Below are 23994 nucleotides of genomic sequence, written 5' to 3'. Positions count from 1 at the left end.
ATGACACAACCTTTCTCTCTAAAAGTGAAGAGGACTTGAAGCACTTACTGATGAAGATCAAAGACTACAGCCTTCAGTATGGATTACACCTCAAAATAAAGGAAACAAAAATCCTCACAACCAGACCAATAGCAACATCATGATAAATGGAGAAAAGATTGAAGTTGTCAAGGATTTCATTTTACTCAGATCCACAATTAAGCATCAGTCAAGAAATCAAAAGACACATTGCATTGGGTAAATCTGCTGCAAAGAAACCTCTGTAAAGTGTTAAAAAGCAAAGATGTCACCTTGAAGACTAAGGTGTGTCTGACCCAAGCCTTGGTGTTTTCAGTAGCCTCATATGCATGTGAAAGCTGGATGATGAATAAGGAAGACTGAAGAATTGATGCCTTTGAATTGTGGTGTTGGCAAAGAATATTGAATGTATCATGGACTGCCAAAAGAAGGAACAAATCTGTCTTAGAATAAGTGTGACCAGAATGCTCCTTAGAAGCAAGGATGGCGAGACTAAATCTCACGTACTTTGGACATGTTGTCAGGAGGGATCAATATCTGGAGGCATCATGTTTGGTAAAGCAGAGTGTCAGGGAAAAAGTGGAAGACCCTCAATGAGACGGATTGATAGAGTGACTGCAACAATGAGCTTAAGCATAACGATTGTCAGGATGGTGCAGGACCAAGCAGTGTTTCGTTCTGTTGTACATAGGGTGCTATGAATCGGAACCGACTTGATGGCACCTAACAACAACAGTATTTGATTGGTGGGAAGCAGGAAAAAGAAATCCTAGAGTTTAAAATCAGATTTAAATGTCCTCAAATTGACAAATATTTGAAATTGCTTTTGAAGTGTTGAAAGAGAGAACAGGAGCAATATGTGCTCACTGTGTCTCAGGTTTAGGGGCAGATTGTAGGGTTCAGATCCAGGTCCCAGTAATGGCTGAAGCTCTAGAGAGGCAATGTAGTCTAGTGGTTTAGTAAATGGAGTCCAGAACCACAGTATTTGGAATCAAATTTTATTTTATTTCCAAATATTGTGAACTAGAGTAGATCAGTCAGCTTCTGAGTGTGGTAGTAGGAATAGGAGGGACCTGAATTTCTTTGCAGAGGAAAAGTGGGAGAATTTTTGTTTCCCTTTCCCCTGCTCCTGGGAGACAGGATTGTAGTGGGGAGGTTATAGGCGAGAGAGAGAAAGACAGAGAGTGCAGATGGAAGCAACAGGGAGGAGTGGCTGAAAGTCTTTTAAGCCAGTTGCAATCAAGTCGACCCAGACTTATGGTTATCCTAAGGGTGTCAGAGTAGAACTACGCTCCATGGGGTTTTCAGTAGCTGATTTTTTAGAAGTAGGTTTACAGGCCTTTCTTCTAAGATGCTTCTAGGTGGACTGGCACTTCTAACCTTTCACTTAGCAGCCGAGTGCATTAACTGTTTGCAACAAAGAACTGCATATCTGAGTTTCAGTTGTTTGAGTTGTGCCTTACTAAATCGGAAAAGACTGACACAGGCACAGAGTGTGGTGGTGATGTGTGTGGGGGGGTGATGGGAGGTGGATATATCTGTTGTGTATCTATGTACGTTGGTCAAGATTAGGGGCTGAGTTCTATGTTTGCACTGACACCATGCTGGAGAGAATCAGGAAACAAACATGGAGGGGATGAACCTAGGACTCAGAAGAGTCGGGACATCAGAAATGAGACTGTTTCTAAAACCTACCCCCAGTAATCTGCAGAACTCTTTGGAAAGGCATTGGACCTTTTGTTTTGTTATTTACAGAACATAGAGTGGCAGTTTATGCCCATTTCATATGAATTAAGTGGCAGGTAGACCCCATTTCACATCTGGAAAGGAGCCCAGTATGGTATTTCAGAGTATGAGCTCTGGAACCAGACTATTTCCTCTGAATCCTGTCTGAAACATGTATAAACCGTGGGACATTTGGTTGGTGACCAGTCCTCTATGAACCTCAGTTTCTTCCACTGCTAAACAAATGTGACAGTGGTACCTACATTATAGGCACAGTGGTTAAGAGCTTGGCTGCTTTTTGTGATGGTAAAATGAAAGTGCTTATCAGAGTGCCTGGCACAATGTAGCTATCCTTGTTATTAAAAAAAAAAAAAGCTATTGAGTCGATTCTGACTCACAGCAACCCTATAGAGCAAAGTAGAACTGCCCCGTATGATTTCCAAGGAGTGGCTGGTGGACTTGAACTGCTGATCTTTTGGTTAGTAGCCAGGCTCTTAACCACTCGGCCACCAGGGATCCTTGCTTTAAAAAAAAAAAACAAAAACAAAAAACCAAACCTGTTGCCGCTGAGTTGATTCCGACTCACAGAGACCCTACAGAACAGAGTAGAACTGCCCCATAGAGTTTCCAAGGAGTGCCTGGTGGATTTGAACTGCGGACCTTTTGGTTAGCAGCTGTAGCACTTAACCACTACACCACCAGGGTTTCCATCCTTGCTATAGAAGTTATTAAAAAGTTTAAAATGAAATAATTCACATGTAATAAATAGTGAGAGTTCTTATTATTCAGATTTTGAACAGCTCAGTTGTTATTCAGGTCTTTATTTCTATTTAAAAACAAAACATTATTATCCAGATTTTAAAAAACTCAATTGTACTATGTCCTGCTTTAAGCATGCACATTTTCCTGGTAAATATGTTTTCCTATCCCTGGCTTTTCTGGTGCTGCCCTCCTAGTCCCAGTCAATGAAGTCTGGGTACCTGTAGACTTCCTCCAAGCTTATCAGAGTTGGCAAACCACTGGCCTCCTCCTGTGGGGTGACTGGTGCTGCCATACATGTCCTCTGTTTGGGATCCTCGGGCCTTGGCAGCAAACGCTGAGCTTTTTCTCTTTAATTAGGCTGAGATTCATTCCTACACGTGACAGCTGCAAAGATGCATTCTCCTTACAATTAGATGTTGCAATACCTACTGGTCCTGGGTTTCATTTTAAGTACATTTTGGTGGCCCTTGTCCCTCCTCTGCACCTGTTGCTCCAGGAGAGAACATATGGCCCAGTAATTCTTTGAAGCTCATTTATGGGCCATTCTCAGGCACTTCCTGCTGGCCTTTGGAACAGATCCTTGTTTGTGACTACATTTTTGCTTATTCTCCTGCCAAATGTTTCCTCCAAAACCAGCAATAAAACCACAGGATCTGATAAGTCGTGGTCATCAGAATGGCTTAATGAGAGTGGCGGCATTGACAATCAGGACCTTTAACAGCAACCAGCACTGCAGGACTCATACCTCGAGCACAAGGACAGCCTGGGCAGGTCACCTTTGTGGCTTATGGGAATTTCTCCAAATATTATAGAACTGGAGACCATCTCAGGAGCTATCTCACACTAAGCTATTTTCTCTTAAGGAAAAACAGGCTGAAAATCGAAACTGGTGGCTCTCTCTGACCTCTCCTTATAGAAGAATGAAGCTAGTCTTCAATGGTCTTACATAGCGAAGAAAATATTCAGGGGATACCTGTATGACTACCTAATTCAGTGGACCTAGCCTGAGAATGATCTGAATTACACCATGATTCACACTAGCAGAATGCTATTTGAAATACAGGCTGAATATTTAAAACATATTGTCCAAAGCCCATTGAAGTGAGATGACACCTAGCTTAAATACATCTTACTTAAGATCTTCATGTGTTACTAAACAGTTTTAAAAATTTGAATTATTAAGTAAAACGTTTGAACTACTAACCTTTTGGAATGACTGTGTTTTGACAGCTAAGGGGACTTGAGTGACTTTTGAGAAATGCTGACTTCCTTTCATATCAGCTAATAGAAACGCCATTGTCATCATAAAAGGTGCGGAGAAATTATGTTACAAGTGGATGCTGTTTAAATGGAAGTGAACACAGAATATATTAAAGTATCAGTGGTGTTATCAACAGCGTGTTATAATGGCTTCTGATGAACACTGAAAACATGACTGATGTTACTGGGAGTGTGGAGCACTGGCAATATGACACTGAGAGAATTCAGTCCAAAGCTTGTTAATGTCATAGACTCAGTCTATTTCTCATTACTCCTTTGTGACAGTTTTTGTTTCCGTGGCCATTAAAAAGTAATGACAATGTAATGGAACACTTCAATAATAATAGTTTAAAAAAAAAAAAACCTTAAAATTCTCACCTGTTATTATAGTTAGAAATAGAAACAATAAGCTCAATGTATTAATTTTTAGTTTTAACATACAGTTAGGCTGATTTTTATTAAGTAACATGCAAACTGATGTAAATCCAAATTATGAGGAACTTCCAAGTCAAGACAATATTTTTTGCAGTTGGTGCCAATATATGTGGGTTTATTTAATTTTTCCATGGCCAAAAAAAAGAAAAGGAAGATATTTGATTACAAATTGTCTACCAGAGGCATTAAGGCATCCTGGTTCTAAATTAATATATATCTAATGACTGCTGATCAAGAGCAGGTGGAGGAAGGGAAGGGAGTGTAGCTGAGGATAAGTAGAGTCCATCTTGGTCAAATAATTTTATGATTAAAAATAGAGTGTATATGTTGTTGTTGTTAGTTGCCTTTGAGTTAGCTCTCTACTTACGGCGACCCCATGCACAATGAAACAAAACCCTGCTTGGTCCTGTACCATCCCCGTAATCAGATGCGGATCAAACCACCGTGATTCATAGGGTTTTCTTTGACTGATTTTCAGAAGTAGATCTCCAGGCCTTTCTTCCTAGTTTGTCTTAGTCTGCAAGCACCACTGAAACCTGTTCAACATCATAGCAACACAGCAACTACCACTAACGGAGGGTTGGTGGCTGCACATGAGGCGCAGTGGTTGGGGATCCAAACCGTGCAGAGTTGTTAAATTTATATATCAGATCCAGTACATTTATTTCAGTGAACTCGTTTCCTTTTCATGGATATTAAAGCCAAGTGTAAAAAAGAATGCATATTTGGAAAGCCATGCAATTAGTAGACATAAAAAACTGCTTCAAATTGAATCATTCACCTACAAAAAATTTTATTGGAACTAGAATGTGCTATTAAACTTGTATTTATAGATTAGTGTATCTGAGCTTTATATCAGCCAGAAGAAAATCTAATGTTATGCCATCGTCACATTGGAATATCATAATTATAATAATTACCATAAATTGAGTACCTACTCTCTTCCAGGTTGTCTTCTAGACACTTTACATTCATTATTTTATTTAAACCTCACTTGTTTCTTTCTCTACTTCCTTCCTTCCAACATTTCTTGCTCTTCCTTCCTTCCTTCTTCCTTTCTTTCTTTCCTTCCTTCATCTCTGCGGTTCTCTTACTGTTGTTAGTTACCTGCTAAACAGATAAGCTTATTTCATCTTCTATTCGCTTAAACCACCTATCCAATCCTTTCCCATCAATTACAGTGAGAATTTTGAAACCACCACAAAAAAAGTTCTCATCTAACCATCCAGAAATCTGAAGTCCTTCTTGTATCAGCAGGCATATCTTTTGTCTCTTCACTCCTGTTGAGGGAAAGATCCCTCTCTCCTTATGAAGGCCCATCCTTCCATGTGGGCTCCAATTCCCACCCTGGGATTACAAGGACTTCATTCTAACCTAGGTCCTAAATCATCAACCTCTTTCTTTTTTTTTTTTTGTTGATCATTTCCATTAGCATATCACCCTTTACCCTCTAACCCTTTTCCATTTTCTCCCTAAATCCCATCGCCCATTCATAGTGAACTATAAAGAGTTTGTATGCCTCTGGTCTCCACATCTTAATCTACTCTTTATTCTTCAATTCATTTTTGCTTCTTCCCCATAACTCTACTGAAACTTCTCTGGTTAAGATCACATGTGACCCATGCTTCTAAATACAACATCACTTTTCTGTCCTTGTTCTATTTCACCTTTTAGTTGCATTCTACATTCTCTCTTTTTTCTTTCTTTCTCTCTCTCTGTCTTTGATCCTTCCTTCCTTTCTTTATCTCTGCGGGTTTTTTTTTTTGTTGTTGTTAGTTGCCATCAAGTTGGCACCAACTCTTCATGACCTTATGTATAACAGAATGAAACATAGCCCAGTCCTGTGCCATCTTCATGATTGTTGATATGCCTGAGTTCATTATTGTGGCTATTGCGACAGTGCATCTCATTGGCAGTTTCCTTAATTTTCACTGACCCTCTACTTTACCAAATGTGATGTCCTTTTCTAGTGATTGGTATTTTCTGATGGCATATCCAAAGTGTGGTTCTCTGGTCTACCAATAAATATTGGAAAGTATCAGTGTGTCATTCTGGACCACTGCCTACCAAGTTGCTCATGCCAATGTACTTGGGAGTCATCCTACGGCTTTAAATATTATCTATGCACTGATAAACCCCAGTCTTCTCATTCTTGACCTTGCTTCTTCTCTGATTTCAAGACTTATATGTTTCATAGCCTACATGATATTGTCTCTTAGATACTTCATTGATAACACAAACTTGAGATACCCTTTATTAGGACTCTTGATTTCCCCTAAATCAACCAATAATTTTTACTTTGATTATAACTCAGTAAGACTGTTAAAATTAAGCAAACCTAAAAAAAATACACAATATATAATCTTTATATCTCTATAACATATAGGATTTAAAAGATAAAGAGACATGTAAATAAGAAGCTTAATAATGTCTACTTCTACCTTTCAATCCACTCCACTGTGCTAACCATCTTTATCTAGATGAATTTTAAGAGATGCTCATAGCTAGTTTTTTAAAATTTTTCTTCCATAATGGTATAATGTCATACTAATATTTAGCAACTTTTTAAAAAATTTAATTGTATGTTTTTAACACCTTGTCAAGTCAGTCCCGTTAGATTTAAAACATCCTTTGTAATCATTAATAATATTCCATTCTATATTCCAAATTTTATTCGACTTCTTCTATTGATGTATTTTCAAGTCATTTCCAGGTATTTCCTTGGCATTTTTGATAAAATCAAAATGTATGTTAACAGCCCATCAGTTCCTGCCTACTCCTGTAGTCTCCTCGCTCCTTGTCCACTATGCTTTAGCTACACTGGCTTCCTTTCAATATCTTGAAAATCTCTTATGTTTTCACATATTTATGTTTTTACTCCAGCTTTTCTTTCTGCAAGGAATACTTTCCTTGCTCCATACCATTATTGTATGGCTGCCTCAAATACATCATATCTGCACTCGGTCTTTTCCTTTACAGTATCCGTTGTTATTGTTGTTAGGTGCCATTGAGTCGTTTCTGACTCATAGCAACCCTATGTACAACCGAATGAAACATTGCCCAGTCCTGCGCCAGCCTCACAATTGCTGTTATGCTTGATCCCACTGTGTCAATCCATCTCCCTGAGGGTCTTCCTCTTTTTCGCTGACCCTCTACTTTACCAAGCATGATGTCCTTCTCTCTCCTGACAACATGTTCAAAGTAGGTGAGACAAAGTCTCGTCATCCTTGCTTCTAAGAAACATTCTGGCTGTACATCTTCCAAGACAGATTTGTTCGTTCTTCTGGCAGTCCATGGACTATTCAACAGTCTTTGCCAACACCATGATTCAAAGGCATCAATTCTTCTTCAGTCTTCTTTATTCATTGTTCAGCTTTTGCATGCATATGAGGCAATTGAAAACACCATGGCTTGGGTCAGGTGCACCCTAGTCCTTAAAGTGATATCTTTGTTTTTTAACACTTTAAAGAGGTCTTTTGCACCAGATTTGCCCAATGCAATGTGTCATTTGATTTCTTGACTGCTGCTTCCATGGGTGTTGATTATGGATCCAAGTAAAATGAAATCCTTGACAACTTCAATCTTATCCATTACATAGGGTAAAATGTTAAACTGCTGTAACAAAGAGACCCCAAAATGTAATGCTTCAAACAAGATAAAATTTTATTTATCTGTATTTAATGATCAGGTCCCTGGGTGGCACAAAGTGTTCGCCAATCAACTACTAAACTAAAGGTTGGCTGTTCTAACCCATTCAGCAGCAGTATGGAAGAAAGTCCTAGTGTACTTCTTCTCTAACAATAACAGCCAAGAAAACCCTAAGGAGCAGCTCTACCCTGTAACACCTGGGGTCACCATGAGTCACAATGGATTTGACTGCATTGGGTTTGGTTTTGGTTTTTATGTAATGATCTAGAGTGAATGTTCCAGCTCAGCTGTGGTTCTGCTCCATGTAATCATTTAAGGACGCAAGCAAATGGTGGCTCTTTCATTTTCATCAAGTGGCTGCCAAGATATCTCATCACTGGTATTGCAGGTGGTGGTGGGTGGTGAGTGAATGGGGAACATTACATGTTATAGAGATTTCTTTTCAAACATTAAGAGGTAGAAATTTCATTCATCACTTCTGCACACCAAACCTAGCTGCAAAGTTGTCTGGGAAACGTATTCAATGGTTAGCAACCTTGTTTCATTTACAAGTGTATTACTATAGAAGAATAGAGAATGAATGTTGGCAGACAAGTAGCAGTCTCCACTCCAGACAGAACACTATAACAGTTAGTAAATTATGTATTTTTAATTGTTTTCTAACCAGTCTTCCAGTCTTCCTACTAGATAGTAAGCCCTATAAGGGAAGAGTACATGCCTGTTTTATTTACCAATGTATCTTCTGACATTAATAACCTTCCTACTTTTTTAGTAGATGTTTAATACATATTTATTGAATGAATGTGTAAATGGATTTTACAGGTGAAGAAACTGAGGCTCAGAGAAGTTAAATAATTTGTCCATTCTTTGAGTTTATGTGACCATTTTCGAGTAATAGTTAAGCATTTATACCTAAGATTGGTGTCTTAACAAAATAGCTAGTAAATTCTCTTTCAATTCTGAATTTCTGCAATTCTTTCATGTTGTAGGAAATCACAAAATTCCAAATAAGATCATAAAATTGCTATGTGAAGAAGTAGATCAAGAGAAAGTAGAAAATATCCCTTCTGTCTCATTAGTTCAGTCATATAGAACTCCTTCCCTCACATCATTCCAATCTAAGTTCTCCGTGTACAGACTCCATGTACACAACAAATTGCAATGACTAATTGAAGATGCTAACTTGCTCCATATGTACCTTTTTTTTTTTTTTTAATCACACCTTCCCTGAGCTAGGTTTCAAAAATTACCTGTTGGACTACAGGCTGCCTAGAAGAAGAAGAATAAACAGATAGTGAGTAATGCTACTAAACATCTTTATCACATACCCTGTTTAATTATATAAACAGAAAGAAAGAAAAACAAACAGATAAGATTTTGATCCTCAGCTAACTTTGGTCATTTTATGAGTATCCATTACACTTAATATCAAAAGTAAGTCCAAATTTATTCTTTAAAAGTTTCTTTTGCAAAACAATTAATTCTAAACCTTCTCTTTTTTCCCCCCAAGATATTGAAGAATTTGAAACCAAAACAAGAAGCACCGTGTCTGTCCGAGAAGGCCAAGGTGTGGTGCTACTCTGTGGTCCACCGCCACACGTTGGAGGTATGGTGGGGTAATTTTGGTCACACTATTAATGATGTCACTCAGAGACTGTAACGTATTGAATTGTGTACCCCAAAAAACTATGTTGAAGAGCCAGTACCTGTGAAGATGACCTTGTTTGTAAATAGGGTTTTTGAAAATATTATCAGTTAAGTTACTGTGAGATCATACTGGAGTAAGGTGGGTCCTAATCCAATATGAGTGGTGTCCTTGTGAAAGACGAGAAAGGACATAAATAAAGAAAAGAAGGCCATGTAAAGATGCATTTATAAGCCCAGGAGTGCCTGAGACTATCAGAAGCTAGGAGACACAAGAAAGGATCTTTCCCTAGAGACTTAGGAGGGAACATGGCCCGTCCAACAAGTTGATTTGGATTTCTAGCCTCCAAAAATGTGAGGCAATAAAATCTTGTTGTTCAAAGCCACCTACTTTGTTACGGAAGCCTTAGGAAACTAATACAGAGACTCAAGTAGACATATCAGGTCTTGGAGCCAATGGTAAACGTTCATCAAATTATAGGGTCTGTGAAAGCTTATCAAGGTCATCCTACCACATCCAAACAGTCCTACATCCAAATATTTCATTTTAAAAATATTTATTCAAGAAATCAGTCAACAAATATTTCCATGAGGAGGTGCAGCCTGGCTGTACACACAGTGTGGGCAATGGATCTTTGTGGTAGAATTGACCCCAGCTGGAATCTGGTGTTGTGGCTTACAAGCTACATGACAAGGGGCAATTTACTTACTCCCTTTGAGGCTCAGTTTCCTCATCTGTAAAATTGATACACTAACGAGTATCTGTATGGTAACACTGTTGTAAATGGCAAATGAGCCAAAGAATATAAATTGAAAAATATAATGTCTAGTACTTTTTTCAAGTAAGAAAGCTAAGATCATTATTTCATTTGTATTATTGGGCTCTATGGAAAAGCAAATGCCATTATCCTTCTTGGACACCCTACAGTAACTATTGAAAGAGAAGGAGAATTACCCCCATTAATGTGAAGCAACTTCCAGATAGCACCAAATCAGAATATCTACTAGCAGTGGTGAAAATCAAGCAATAAACGCCAACCTCTACTTTGTAAGAATCTGGATTGGCCAGTGAAGTAGCCTGTTGTCAGGGACTTAAATGTTCTAATTCTCTCCCTCTTGGGGCTGCATTTTCATAAATGCCAGATGATTTGATAAAATTGGGTCATTCTTCTCAAGCAACAGTGAACCTCCAAATTCATTCTTGCAGGAGACAGTGTGAAAATATTAATGGATTCATTTCGTTTGGTACAATCCAATATTACACTGACTAGGTATATTATAAAAAGCATAATAATAATAGTGGGTGGTTACACAGCACAGATCTAAATATTTTACATTTATTAAATTTTTAAATCCTCACAGCAACCCCATGAGGGAGATACTATTATAATTATTTTGTACAGATGAGAGAACTAAGGTAAGGAGACTTTAAGGAACTGTCCAAGGTCATGCAGTTGGTAGGTAGTGTAGCCAAGATTCAAATTCAGGTAGTCTAGTTGCCAGACCCTGAGCTCTTAACCACCATTGTCTCTCTTATAGTTGGCTTGAATTCTGAACTGGGAAATATTTGGAAGCAGATAGGACAGATGTTTAAAATAGAAAAATAATTTATTTTTTTTCACTTTAAACATCTAAATAAAAAGTAAGCAAATTTTTCCTAATGTTAAACCAAATTGTTAAAAATAAAAGGTAAGCAGCTTTTTCCTAATGTTTAACCAAATCTTATTCATGAGGCTTCAAAAACTTGAGAACCTTTTTCTATCATTTTCATTTTTTACCCAACCTTGTGAAATACTAATAACATAAGAAAAGGAAACTAATTAGAAGTTAGCAATATTTTATTCAATATTATTGTTAAAGAGTAGTATGGTATCATGGTGACTTGTAATGTTAGGGGTGAGTTACAATGCTTTCAATGCTTCTTGAGATAAAGTATTATTGTTTTTCAGAACACATGAAAATTGCTCAGGCACTTTGATGGTGGTTATTTTTAACCATTGGAAAAAATGTTTTCTAGTACCATAATCTAAGATGACAAGATATGCAAAATCATATCTTTTTGGACTGTCAGTCTATGTCATTTTATGCTCTGACACTGGTCAAAAATTCTTGACAGAATTGAAGCTTTTTTTCAACTTTGTTTACCCTAATCAAAGATAACAGAAATGGAAAATATTTTTAAATGAATCAGTCACATATGTCAGAAAAAAAAAAAAAAAGAAAGCAGCTTGTCAGGACAGGCCTTCTCTTGTCAACTTACAACCTACCAACATTAAAGTGTATTTTGATCTTTTAAAGTGTATGTAAGCCCCTCATTGTAATACTGTCCCCGGGTCAATACCAGGATATTAAGTCACAGAGATACAAAAAATGACCTTAAATAAAAACCTTTATAACTGAATAACTAATCCCTGTTGCCTGGGAGTTATGGCAAACTTGTCTGATACCAAACTCTATTATGTCATATATAGAATTTTAGCAGGGTCCCAAGGGTATTTGTCAATATTGACTGTCTCTAGGTATTATAAGTATTTTTATTCTGATTAACTGGAGACTACTCCATGGGCTTCGTCACCTCTGAATGGCAGAAAGGGTGGTTTTTTTGTTCTTTACAGCTCTCCTAGATCAAAACTGGGGGAGGGGGGATGGTTACCGACATTCTTTGATCAAATAACACAAATAATGGTCAATTAGTCAGAGGGAGAGCCTATTAATAATAATAACGGCTACCAATTGTTGAGTGGTTACCATCAGCAGGCATTTGGATAAATGCTTCCCATTTATTTTTTTATTCTCACTATTCTAAGAGTTAAGAATACTAATTCAAAAACAAGGAAACTGAAGATTAGGTAAATTAAGTAAATAAATTTTCAGTTAGTAAATAAAAGCAAGATTTCAACTCAGGACTTTCTGACTTCAAAAAGTCTTGGGGATAGAACACATTATAGTTAATGCTTAAACTTCAGGTTGTCTACCAGTTTCAACACTCTTTCACCTCCAGGATCACTAACAGTCTTGAGAGTGTCTTTAACTGGCTCGTTTAAAGCAATTTGTATTTTTCCTTTTCTTGAATAATCTTCTTGTGAATGTGAATTATGCAAAGAAAGGCTTCAAGAAAGAAGGGTTGGCTGGATAACCTTCAACTTATATTAATGGACAGCTAGTTTATAATGGGCCAACTCTAGAAAAATACATATTTTCTGCCTTTGCCTGAAATTTGTCCTTGCTTTAGATCTCCTAAACTATTTATACATGTATTTATTTCCTATTGCTGTGTAACAAAACACTGCAAACTTAGCAGCTGAAAACAACATTGATATTAGCTTACAATTCTGGAGGGAAGTTCAGGGATGGCACGCTGGGTTCTCTGCTGAAGTTCTTTTGAGGATAAAATCAATGTGATAGATAGACTACGATACTCTTTGCAGACTCTGGAAATGAATCTGCTCCTAAGCTCTTTCAAGTTATTGGCTGAATTCAGTTTTTTGAGGTCATATGATTAAGGTCCCTATTTCATTGCTAGCTGTCAATCAAGGACCACTCTTAGCTCCAACAGGCTGCCTGGATTCCTTGACATGTGGCCTTCTCCATCTGCAAAGCCAGCAAACAATGGAGTATCTCTCTTCCTTCAAGTCCCTTTAATACTTGAAATAACTCTAGCCAGAATGAGCCTGATCCCTTTGTAAGGGCTAACCTGATTAGGTCAGCCCCACTGAAGATAAAGTCTCTATCTTAAAGTAAATTGTGCCATATACATATACATATAATCTAGGTGCACTGGACCCAAGCCATGGTGTTTTCAGTCGCCTCTTATGCACGTGAAAACTGGACAATGAATAAAGAAGACCAAAGAAGAACTGATGCCATTGAATTGTGGTGTTGGAGGAAAACATTGAATATACCATGAACTGCTAAAAGAATGAACAAATCTGTCTTGGAAGAAGTACAACCAGAATGTTCCTTAGCAGCAAGGATGGCGAGACTATGTCTCACATACTTTGGACATGTTATCAGGAGGGATCAGTAATCATCATGCTTAGTAAAGTAGAGGGTCAGTGAAAAAGAGGAAGACCATCAATGAGATGGACTGACACAGTGGCTGCAACAGTGGGCTTAAGCATAACAGTGATTGTGAGGCTGGAGCATGACTGGACAGTGTTTCATTCTGTTGTACATAGGGTCACTATGAGCTGGAACCGACTCGGTGGCACCTAACAACAACAACAATATATAATCTAACCTAATCATGAGAGTGATACCACATCAAATACACCAGCTCTGCCCACATCCGTATAGGATTATATAAAGGTGTAAAAATAGCTTGGGGGCAGTGTCTGACCTCCTCTAACTTCGCAAGGGGAAAGGAGAATCAAAACCAACAGCCCAAGGCTGATTCCTATGAGGTGGAGGTCAGACATGTCTTCTCTGTCTGCCATCTTTACCAATTCTGATACCAACCGTCCGTCCCACGGTAATTTTTACTTCTCTGCAGGGTTCGATAATTCATTGCAATGGCCACACAGAACTCACAGACAATACTCATGATTATAGGGTTTATTAGGGAAGTAACAGTTACAATTCAGGCTCGGGAACACTCAGGATACTGTTCTTCCATCAGGACAGCCTCTTCCCGGCCATGCTCACAGGCATACCTCTCCCTGGCCCTCAGTCTCTGCCCCAAAGCACTCAGCTTTCTCTCTCTCTGTGGGCCAGGAATCCCACTACGCCGTCTCCTGCTGCCAGGTCTCTGCTGCCAGGTCTCTGCCACCACTTCTCGCTGTCTTCAGGGTTACAGCTCGCTGTCTGTCTCCTGGGGCCCGGAACTTCTCAGTGCAGGGATCACAGGTCCAAAAGATGTGCTGGCCCCTGCCCGTTCTTCCTTGGTGGTGGCGGGTTCCTCTCTTTCCTGCTGCTCGGGTGGCTCATTTCATACCCAGCAAGCTGGCAAAACTGACCAATCCCTTTTTAAAAAACAAACAAACAAAAAAATACAAACCCATTTCTGTTGAGTCAATTCCAACTCATAGCAACCCTATAGGACAGAGTAGAACTGCCCCCTAGGGTTTTCAAGGAGTGGCTGGTGGATTCAAACTGCTGACTTTTTGGTAAGCAGATGAGTTCTTAACCGCTACACCACCAGGGCTCTCCCTTTGGCGGGCCACAATTACCCTATCACACAGTCCTACCCAATCACTTGGGTGGGAGTTACAAGACCATAGTTAGAAAGGCCGCACAAAAGTAATCAACTGTACCACAAAGAGCATGGGTCATTGGGGATCATCTTAGAATTCTGCCTACCACAGTCTGCTTTCCAAAATTGTTTTTTCTTCCACTATTTTCAGTTTTTCTAAAGTCTCCATATTTTCTTGCACACATGACAGTAGCAGGGAGATTCCCTAGAAGTACGTAAATGGAATGGACAAGGTTAGCAGGGCATGTTGGAGCAAATGTTGGCATGACCAAATTATTTTCAGACATAATGCACGTAAAGCCCAGAATCCTTGTAGATATTAGTACAGCTGGTAGTTTAAAAAAAAAAAAAAAAAAAACAACAACAACAATGCCTCAGACACCATAGTGATAGAAGGCATAAAATTCTTACATGACTTTTGGAGAATTTGGTCCTATTGTTAGTGGCATATCTAGGGTATTTCACCAGCTCTGCGTGCGTGGTGTCACTGAACAGTTTCTATTAACTCAGCAAGGCCCAATATCCTTCTTCAAGCACGGTATTGTGTTAATTAAAAGATTAATGATCTCGATTTGTATTTCTGAGCTGATATTATGGTAAAGTTATCTGAAAGAGGGGTGTCAGATGTTTGGACAGGCGTGCAATTTCAGTGCTTGCCATAGGCACCATTTTCCATAGATATGGCGCTGGCCATACTGGGTTAATAGAACCTGCTCAGTGGTGCCATGTGCCCAGGGCCACCTGTACAATACCTCCTAAGCTTGCCATACTCTAGTTATGCCTCTGCCTATTGTGTTTTTCTCTGTATCAAGTCAGTAGCAATTGGTTTCACAAGTAGTTCAGTATCAAGAGATAAATCATAGTAATACCTTGATATTATCAGAAAATCCTAAGTCTTTATGCTTTCTCTCTAGTGTATTTGTAGAATACTATCAAAACCATTCTTAATGAAGTAGCCTATGTCTTAGTTATCTAGTGCTGCTATAACAGAAATGCCACAAGTGGATGGCTTTAAGAAAGAGAAACTTATTCTCTCACAGTCTAGTGGACTAGAAGTCCAAATTCAGGGCATCAGCTCCAGGGGAAGTCTTTGTCTCTCTGTCGACTTTGGAGGAAGGTCTTTGTCATCAATCTTCCCCTAGACTAGGAGCTTCTCTGTGCAGGAATCCTAGATCCAAAGGACACGCTGTGCTCCTGGTGCTTCTTTCTTGGTGGTATGAGGTCCCCCCATTCTCTGCTTGTTTCCCTTTCCTTTTATCTCTTGTAAGATAAAGGGTGGTGCAGGCCACGCCCCAGGGGAACTCCCCTTACACTGGATCAGGGATGTGACCTGAGCAAGGGTGTTACAATCCCACCCTAATCCTCTTTAACTATAGGCAGAGATTATGATTTATAACACATAGGAAAATCACAAAATGAAGGACAACCACACAATACTGGGAATCATGGCCTAACCAAGTTGACACATATTTTTTGGGGGACACAGTTCAGTCCATGACAATCTATCAAATATGTTTCAGTATATTTTACAAAGAAAATAGGAGAATAATATATACATACATATATATATATATATATATATCAACTAGGATAGGTTTAATAAATTTTCCCAGCAAAGAATGGTTCCTGGTGCACAATTGAAAACCAAAAGAAAAAGTCTAGATGGATTTCCCATAAAAATGATTGGTCACAACTCAATGAAACAGAGTAATCAGCATGAAACAAATGGAACAGGGGCTATTATATGTTAGTCCTTCCTTCTGATAGTCAAAAGGAGTTTTGTACCAAGAGAAGGCTTTGTTGTGGATGCTTCCGACTTGACTTTTAATTTTTAAGGTAACGACAAATACAGAGACCTCTTGGAAACTGTGCTGTTCCTCTTGGAAAGGGGAGGGTTTATTCTAGGATAGAAAATCCAAAACCAGTTGCCATCAAATCAACTCCAACTCTTGGTGACCCCATGTGTGTCAGAGAAGAACTGTGCTCCTGAGGACTTTCAATGGCTGATCTTTTGCAAATAGATCACAAGGCCTTTCTACCAAGGCACCTCTGGGTGGACTCAACCCTCTAAACTTTCAGAAGCAGCCAAGTGTGTTAACCATTTGTACCACCCAGGGACTTCAAGGATAAGATACCCATAGTGAAAAAGAAAAAGAACCCAGTCAGTAATTCCAGAACACAAGCCTGTCACACTCTGCTGTGTCCCTAGAAATATGAAAAGCCAATGTGGAACCATTCTCTGTTCTCTGAGACAATGAGTATATTCACTTCTTTATTCCTATTTCTAACCAGACCCCATAATTATGATTGGATCTGTGTTTTTATGCTCCATGTTTAGCACCAGACATAGCCCTTGGTCCCATCTTCTCAGAAAATTTAACTCTAAAATATTCCAGAAAAATGTTACGTTTGACTGGAAATTTTAGGGGAGAACAAGTAAAGGGCTACAACGCATATCTGATTGCAAATTCTCCTTGAGATTCCTCATTAGACATCTTTTTCCTTTCTGCTAAACCATCTTATTGGTAGTTCAGTTTGCCAGTGCTGTCACAGAAGAATTACCACAAGTGAGTGGCTATAAGGAACATAAATTTATTTTTTCACAGTTGTAGAGGCTAAAAGTCCAATCACGGTCTTGGTTGTGTCAATTCCTTCTGTGGGCCTCTTTCCTAGTTTCTGATGTCTGACAGTAATCCTTGGTGTTACCTTGCTTGTACATAGGGCCTCACATGGCAACTGTGTGTGTCTCTGTGTCTATTTTGCTCTTAGGTAATTGGGTTTAGGACCAGACCTATACTGGTATGACTTCATTAACATAACAAAAGAAAACCCTATTTCCAAACAATATCACATCCACAGGTACAGGGGCCAGGACTGCAATGCATATTTTGGGGGGACACAATTCAATCCATAAGAGTAATCTATGACTTCCCTCATTTCCCAAACAATCTCTAACCAATTCCTCCATTACCTACTGAAGTTCTCCTCAGCTTGCACACCAGTCTCAGAAAAACACAGTTCTCCTAGTTAGCACTTTGGTGCTCAGCGGAACCAAAATTTGGTAGTCAGCTAAATAAAAATATTTTGTTTCTTCTATTATGTCCTTGGAGGGTTCTAAGTTCATTCTTCTATACACAAGTCAGTGTGACAGATAGGGGTAATACACTTGCTTATTTTTTTGGGTGTGGGGTGTCGGGGGTCACTGAACCTTAAAGTCAACATCAAACCTTAAGCAGAGAAGTCTCTACACCACTGATTCTCACTCACCTCAAAAGTAAGCTTTTGTTAATAGCCACAGTCATTTGTAATAAATAGTCTGCACATGTCACTTATAGCAGAATTAAGAGCAGAATTTCCTCTAAAATTTAGAAATAAACCTAAAAATCTTCAAGCTAATGTTACAGGGTAAACACGAAAATATGCAGCGAATAAATTTCCATGGGTGTAGTGAGCTAGCTAAGGCTCACTTGAAATTTTATTTAAAAATGACAGAATAAAGAAGTAATGCATGTTGTCTAATGCCTGTCACTTTGACTGTGAAATAATAGTTTCACCATCCTGAAAGTAAAACATACATCTTCTTGCTTTATTTTCTGAATTTAAAACTCTGAATTCTGGGCTCATAAAAATCACAGGTTTAAGATGTGTTTTAGAGGAAATACTCCTTTCTCTCCTCAGACCCAACTTTTACATCAAAAAGAAAAATTAAATTTATGCCACTAGTTGGGAACATCTGTGTCTGTAACAGGAAGACAACACTATTGTCTGAGCCCAGCACTTGTATTTATGTCAATAAAGATATTGACAATTCACCTTAAATTGAAAATCATTCTCAGCAAAGGCTTAAAATTCTGTTATAGTGAGAAAAAGTGCTGAATTATACTATCCTTTTCCTTCCATTTAGTGGGTTTACTGTTTCTGGAGGAAAAGTCAGTGGTGTTGTCTTAATGTGTAGGTCAAATTGGCAGAGAATATGTTACTCTGGGTCTCCTTGAATGTGTAAAATTTAGACAGGTCCAATGGTTGCTTATTGATGTAATAATAGTAATAATTACAATAACTCAAATTATTGACCTTGGACTATATATTTATTCAACAAATGTTTATTTTGTACTTACTAAGTGCCATTCATTGTTCTTAGTGCTAGGCATACAGTGGAGAAAAAATAGACAAAGTCCTTGGCATCATGAATCTTACAGGAAGCAATAATAAACAAATATAAAGGATTACGAGTGGTAATAACAGCTAGGGAGAAAAATAAAGGGGTGAAATAGTAGAGAGTGTTGAATACTCTGAGGTGAAAGAAAGCTTCATTGACATTTGAAAAGAGAACTACAGGGAGTGAGAGGGTGAAACATACTGAGTGTCTTAGTCCGGGTTCTCTAGAGGAGTAAATCCAGTGAAGTGTACATAAATACATACACACACACACACACACACACACACACACACACACATATATATATATGGAGAGAAATTTACTTTAAGGAAATGGTTCATGCAGTTGTGAGGAAATAGGTCATGCAATTGTGGAGCCTGTCATGTCCCCAGTCCATGGATCAGTCAGCAGGCTGGAGGCCTTTGCTGGATCACAGGGTTGCAGGGATTGGTGAATCCAAAATTTGCAGGTCAGGCATCAAGCCAGAGACTTCTGTAGTTTTACACCCCGAGAATCAGAGGTCAGGTGACAAGAAGAATGCAGGGTCAAAAAAGAGAAGAGTGAGCTTTGCTAGAACATCCATTTATCTATTGAAAGCAGGTCACACTCCCAAAGAAACTCCTCTTCTGACAGATTGGCTGCTCACATCAGATCACAAAATGGAAAGTAATTGCATTATAGAAGAGCACATGCCAAACCACTGAGAATCATGGCCTAGTCAAGTTAACACATAACATTAACCATCACATTGAGTAAGGGCACCCCAGGCAGAGGCAATGAGGCCAGCATGAGTGAAGCAAAATGAGCAAACAGGAGAAGTTAAGCATGACGTAAAGCCCTACTTTCAAGACATTTTAACCAGTTGCCATCAAGTCAATTCCAAAAGATTTTCAATGGTTAATTTTTTAGAAGTAGATCTCTAGGCCTTTCTTATAGAATGTTAACTGTTTATATTACCCAGCGTGTGGATTCTACTATGAGTGAGATTAGAATTCATTAGAAGCATAGGGCAGAGAAGTGATACACTTTCTCCTTCCTTGTTAAAAGGCTACTCTGGAGAGTAGACTATGGGCAGGGAGGGGGTGGGAGGGGTGGTGTTGGAGATGGGGTAGTGGTGGAGGGGGTGGGAGAGCAAGAATAGAAGCAGTTAAAAGATGATTACGGTAATCCAGATGAGACCCAGTAGTGGCTGGGGACAGGAATAGCAGCAGTGGACAGGCAGCTAAGGCAATCTTCAGTATATATTTAGAAGTTAGGGCTGAAGGGTTGGGTTAGATTGTAAGAGAAATAGAGGAGTAAAAGAAAACGCCCAAGATTTTTGGGCTGAGCAATTGGAAGAATGGAGTGCTACTTACTGGGATGGGAATAGTGAAGGAGGAGTGGGTTTTGGGGTGAGAGAAGAAACTGGCGATTTGTGATTTGTTTTAAACAAACAGACAAAAAACAAACCAAAAAAAAAAAAAAAAGACAAAGACAAAAGGAACCCTGATGGCTCAGTGGTTAAGAGCTCAGCTGCTAACCAAAAGATCAGCGGTTTGAATCCACCAGCCACTCCTTGGAAACCCTATGGGGCAGGTCTACTCAGTCCTGTAGGGAATTTGTTTTAGGACATGTTAAATTTCAAACGCTTCCACATTTAGACATAAAAGTGAAATTTTTGAGTAGGCAGTTGGATATACATATTGTATGGAGTTTGAGGGAATTTAGGACTGATCAAGGAAATAGACACAACCACAAGATAGCAATATGCTTAGCCTCTACCCACAAGATGCCTGTAGTCCCCAGCCTCAGTTGTGAGAACCAAAAATGTCTCCAGACATTGCCAATGTCCCTGGGAAAGAAACTCATCTGAGGCTGAGAACCACTTGTATAGCCCATCTCTTCCATTTGCTGTATTAAGCACACCTATGGAGGACAGGAATTGGGAAGAAAAAGGGAAATCTAGTCCTTGGATATTTATATCCCATGACGTGACCAGTCTTCCTCAGAATTTGAGGTTTCCCAGCAGTTCAACTAGAAGCTGGCTGTGATTTCATTCCTTCTCCAGCTAGAAGTTGCCAGTGCATGATCATTTCCTACAGTCCTTTGTAACTTAGCAATAATAGGAACTCAGGGAGCCTTTACTTAGTGGTCTGTAGGCCACAAAGACAATCATCTCCATGATTCCAGACAAGAGGTGTGTAAATCGGGAGAAATCTAATAAAATCCAGGTGGTCAAGCAGTAATTGTTGAATGAATAGGAACTCAAATAGAAATGAATTATAAGCATGTTGGGACAATTTTTTGGTTACATCATAAACCTGCTGGACACCAATGGCAATAACTTCAACCCAGAAAAAGGAATTATTGTTCTTGAATTAGGTCTTTGCCATTGAACTAGCATAACCATGATTTACCACCCAAGAGTCAGTACCATTTAACCCTGGAGCATTTCACAAGGTTTTCAGTAAAGGACATTAGTTCTGGAATAATACAGAGGGGGGATTTATCCTTTAAATCTGAGCACAGTGCTTCACATTCTTTATTCTACTCATTTATTTCCTACCTAAAGAAACATGCTACCAATTTTTAGATCCATTCTACAAAGCCAATAGAAGTTCTCAGTGTAAATATTTATCATTATTGGTCTCTTGCACATGAGATACTTCCCCCCCAATAAAAATTACATCCCATATAATGGGTATGATTGCATATATCTTTGTGTTTGTATTTTAAATATCACCGTACAAGACATAGGACTATAAAAGATGTCAAAACATAATCATGCTCTGGGGAAAATAGGATTTGTTGTATGCTTGAGAGAGCAGCAGATAGTCTTCAATAGCTTACTGCAGATCTGCCATTTCTAATAATAATAAAATTGTAGAGGATGGTGTCATGTGAAACTACAGAAAATGCTTGAGGAAGGGCCAAATATCATTCGGTTCTAATGTTACTGCTGAATCATCATAGTGAAAATGCATCACAATCATTAATAACAGATAAATGTCATAGATGGTGGAGAAAATATTTAAAAATTCAATGGTTTCAACATAAGTGGCTCATGAATTATTCATTTAATTAAGAAAAAGCCAAACGGGAAGATTTTTAAACTTCTAATTTGCAAGGTTTTTTTTTTTCTTTCCCCATTAAAAAACATACAAATTAAGTACGGCAGTGCCTGAAGATGGAAGAAAATAAAGCCCCCACTGCAGGCTGACTGGGGCCCTGGTGGTGCAGTGGTTAAGCATTTGGCTGCTAACCAAAAGGTCAGCAGTTGAAATCCTTCAGCCGCTCCTTTGAAACCCTATGGGGCAGATCTACTCTGTCCTATAGGGTTGCTCTGAGTCCGCATCGACTCAATGGCAATGGATTTGGTTTTGGTTGCAGGCTGTTTGGGCAAATGGAAAGGGACAGCCCATGCGGAGAAGGGAACAGGGAAGATTGAAAAATACAATGGCAGGAGCTGCTCCCAGCTTAACGTCTTCACCAATTGACAGAGGGACATGAAAGGGCACCTGGATTCTAGTCTCAGTTCTGCTGTTAGAAGTTTTCTGCTCTGCTTCTTTGCCTATGAAATGAGGAGACTGGGCTAGACAATCTCTCAAATACCTTTCATCCCTGACATTCTACGAATATATGAATGGAGGAATCACTTCTTCTCCAGGCTCCAACAAAACCATCCAAAGACAGATATATAAGGCAGCCACCATTTGTTCAAAACCATTCCCCTTCCGAGATGATTATGCAGAGTGGAACTTTTACCATTTATAGCAGTGGTCCACTACTTGTCTGTCAGTTTGTTGACTGTGGTGGCTTTCGTGTTGCAGTGATGCTGAAAGCTATGCCACCAGTAAATTCAAATACCAGCAGGGTCACCCATGGTGGACAGGTTTCAGTGAAGCTTCCAGACTAAGACAGACTAGGAAGGACTTGGCAGTCTATTTCTGAAAAAAATTGGCCAGTGAAAATCTTACCGTCTGAAATTGATCAAACATGCAATCAAGAGGCATTGATGATTATTGTTGGTTGGAATGTGAAAGTTGAACAATGAATAAGGAAGACCAAAGAAGAATTGATGCCTTTGAATTATGGTGTTGGTGAAGAATATTGAATATACCATGAACTGCCAAAAGAACAAACAAATTTGTCTTGGAAGAAGTACAGCCAGAATGCTCCTTAGAAGTGAGAATGGCCAAACTTCTTCTCAGGTACTTTGGACATGTTATCAGGAGGGACCAGTACCTGGAAAAGGACATCCTGCTTGTTAAAGTAGAGGGTCAGCGTAAAAGAGGAAGACCCCCAATGAGATGGATTGACATAGTAGCTGTAATGTTGGGCTCAAGCATAGCAACGATTGTGAGGATGGGGCAGGACCTGACATTGCTTCATTCTGTTGTCCATAGGGTCGCTATGAGTCAGACTGGACTTGATGGCATTAATGACAATGTAGCAGTGGTTCTCAAAGCATGGTTTCAAGATTCCCAGCATCAGCATAACCTGGGAACTTCTAGAAATGCAAATTCTCGGGCTTCCTCCTAGACCTACTGCATCAGAAACTCTGAGATTAGTATCCAGCAATTTGTGTTTTAACAAACCCTCCAGGCCAATCTGCTGCTCGCTGCAGTTTGAGAGCCTCTGTTTCCACCCCTTTTAAAGAGAAAAATGACTTCTTTGACATTTTACATATGTGTCCTATCGCCAGCTAATATTAGCTATAAGCACTTTGGAGTAATTTAATGTGACAGGTTAGCCTTTTATACTACAAGATTCTGAGGAAACAGGCCACAGGCAATGTTGATGGGAGACAGAATTGAAGGACTGATTATCCTAGAATTCAGATAGGTTTGGATAGGCAGGGAGTTGGTAGTTTCAAAGGAAGTCTGAGGGTGAAGAAGGAGAGGCAAGATGGAGATTGACATAGAAAAATATCAATTGTTTTAGATAAGTAGCAAGATTATATCATGGAAGGAGCAAAGGTTTTAACAGCTGACAGGTCTAGGTTCAAATCCTACCCCTTCCAGGCATTAGCAGTATGAATTTGGGAAATTATGTTTATACTCCTAGGCCCAGTATCCACTTCTATATAATGAGCATATTAGCAATAGCCAATTAGCTTCACAAAATACTTGTTGGGATGATGACTAGGGTATGAAATGAAAGTGCTTTGCGA

At 39.0% G+C, this 23994-nt stretch overlaps 1 protein-coding gene across 1 annotated transcript in view; it reads left to right on the top strand.

The window, feature by feature from the left end:
- LOC101348076 (contactin-6-like) overlaps positions 1–23994 on the top strand; it is a gene marked incomplete at its 3' end in the record, with an annotated part of 104552 nt that overhangs the window by 18884 nt on the left and 61674 nt on the right. Inside the window, exon 4 of the mRNA XM_004391000.1 lies at positions 9359–9454. Coding sequence (XP_004391057.1) covers positions 9359–9454 — 96 coding nt within the window. The remainder of the gene's footprint in view (positions 1–9358; positions 9455–23994) is intronic.

This window comes from Trichechus manatus, unplaced genomic scaffold (assembly GCF_000243295.1).
Source record: "Trichechus manatus latirostris isolate Lorelei unplaced genomic scaffold, TriManLat1.0 scaffold00389, whole genome shotgun sequence".
Taxonomy (NCBI): Eukaryota; Metazoa; Chordata; class Mammalia; order Sirenia; family Trichechidae; genus Trichechus; species Trichechus manatus.
This window is presented reverse-complemented; position numbering and strand designations above follow the sequence as displayed.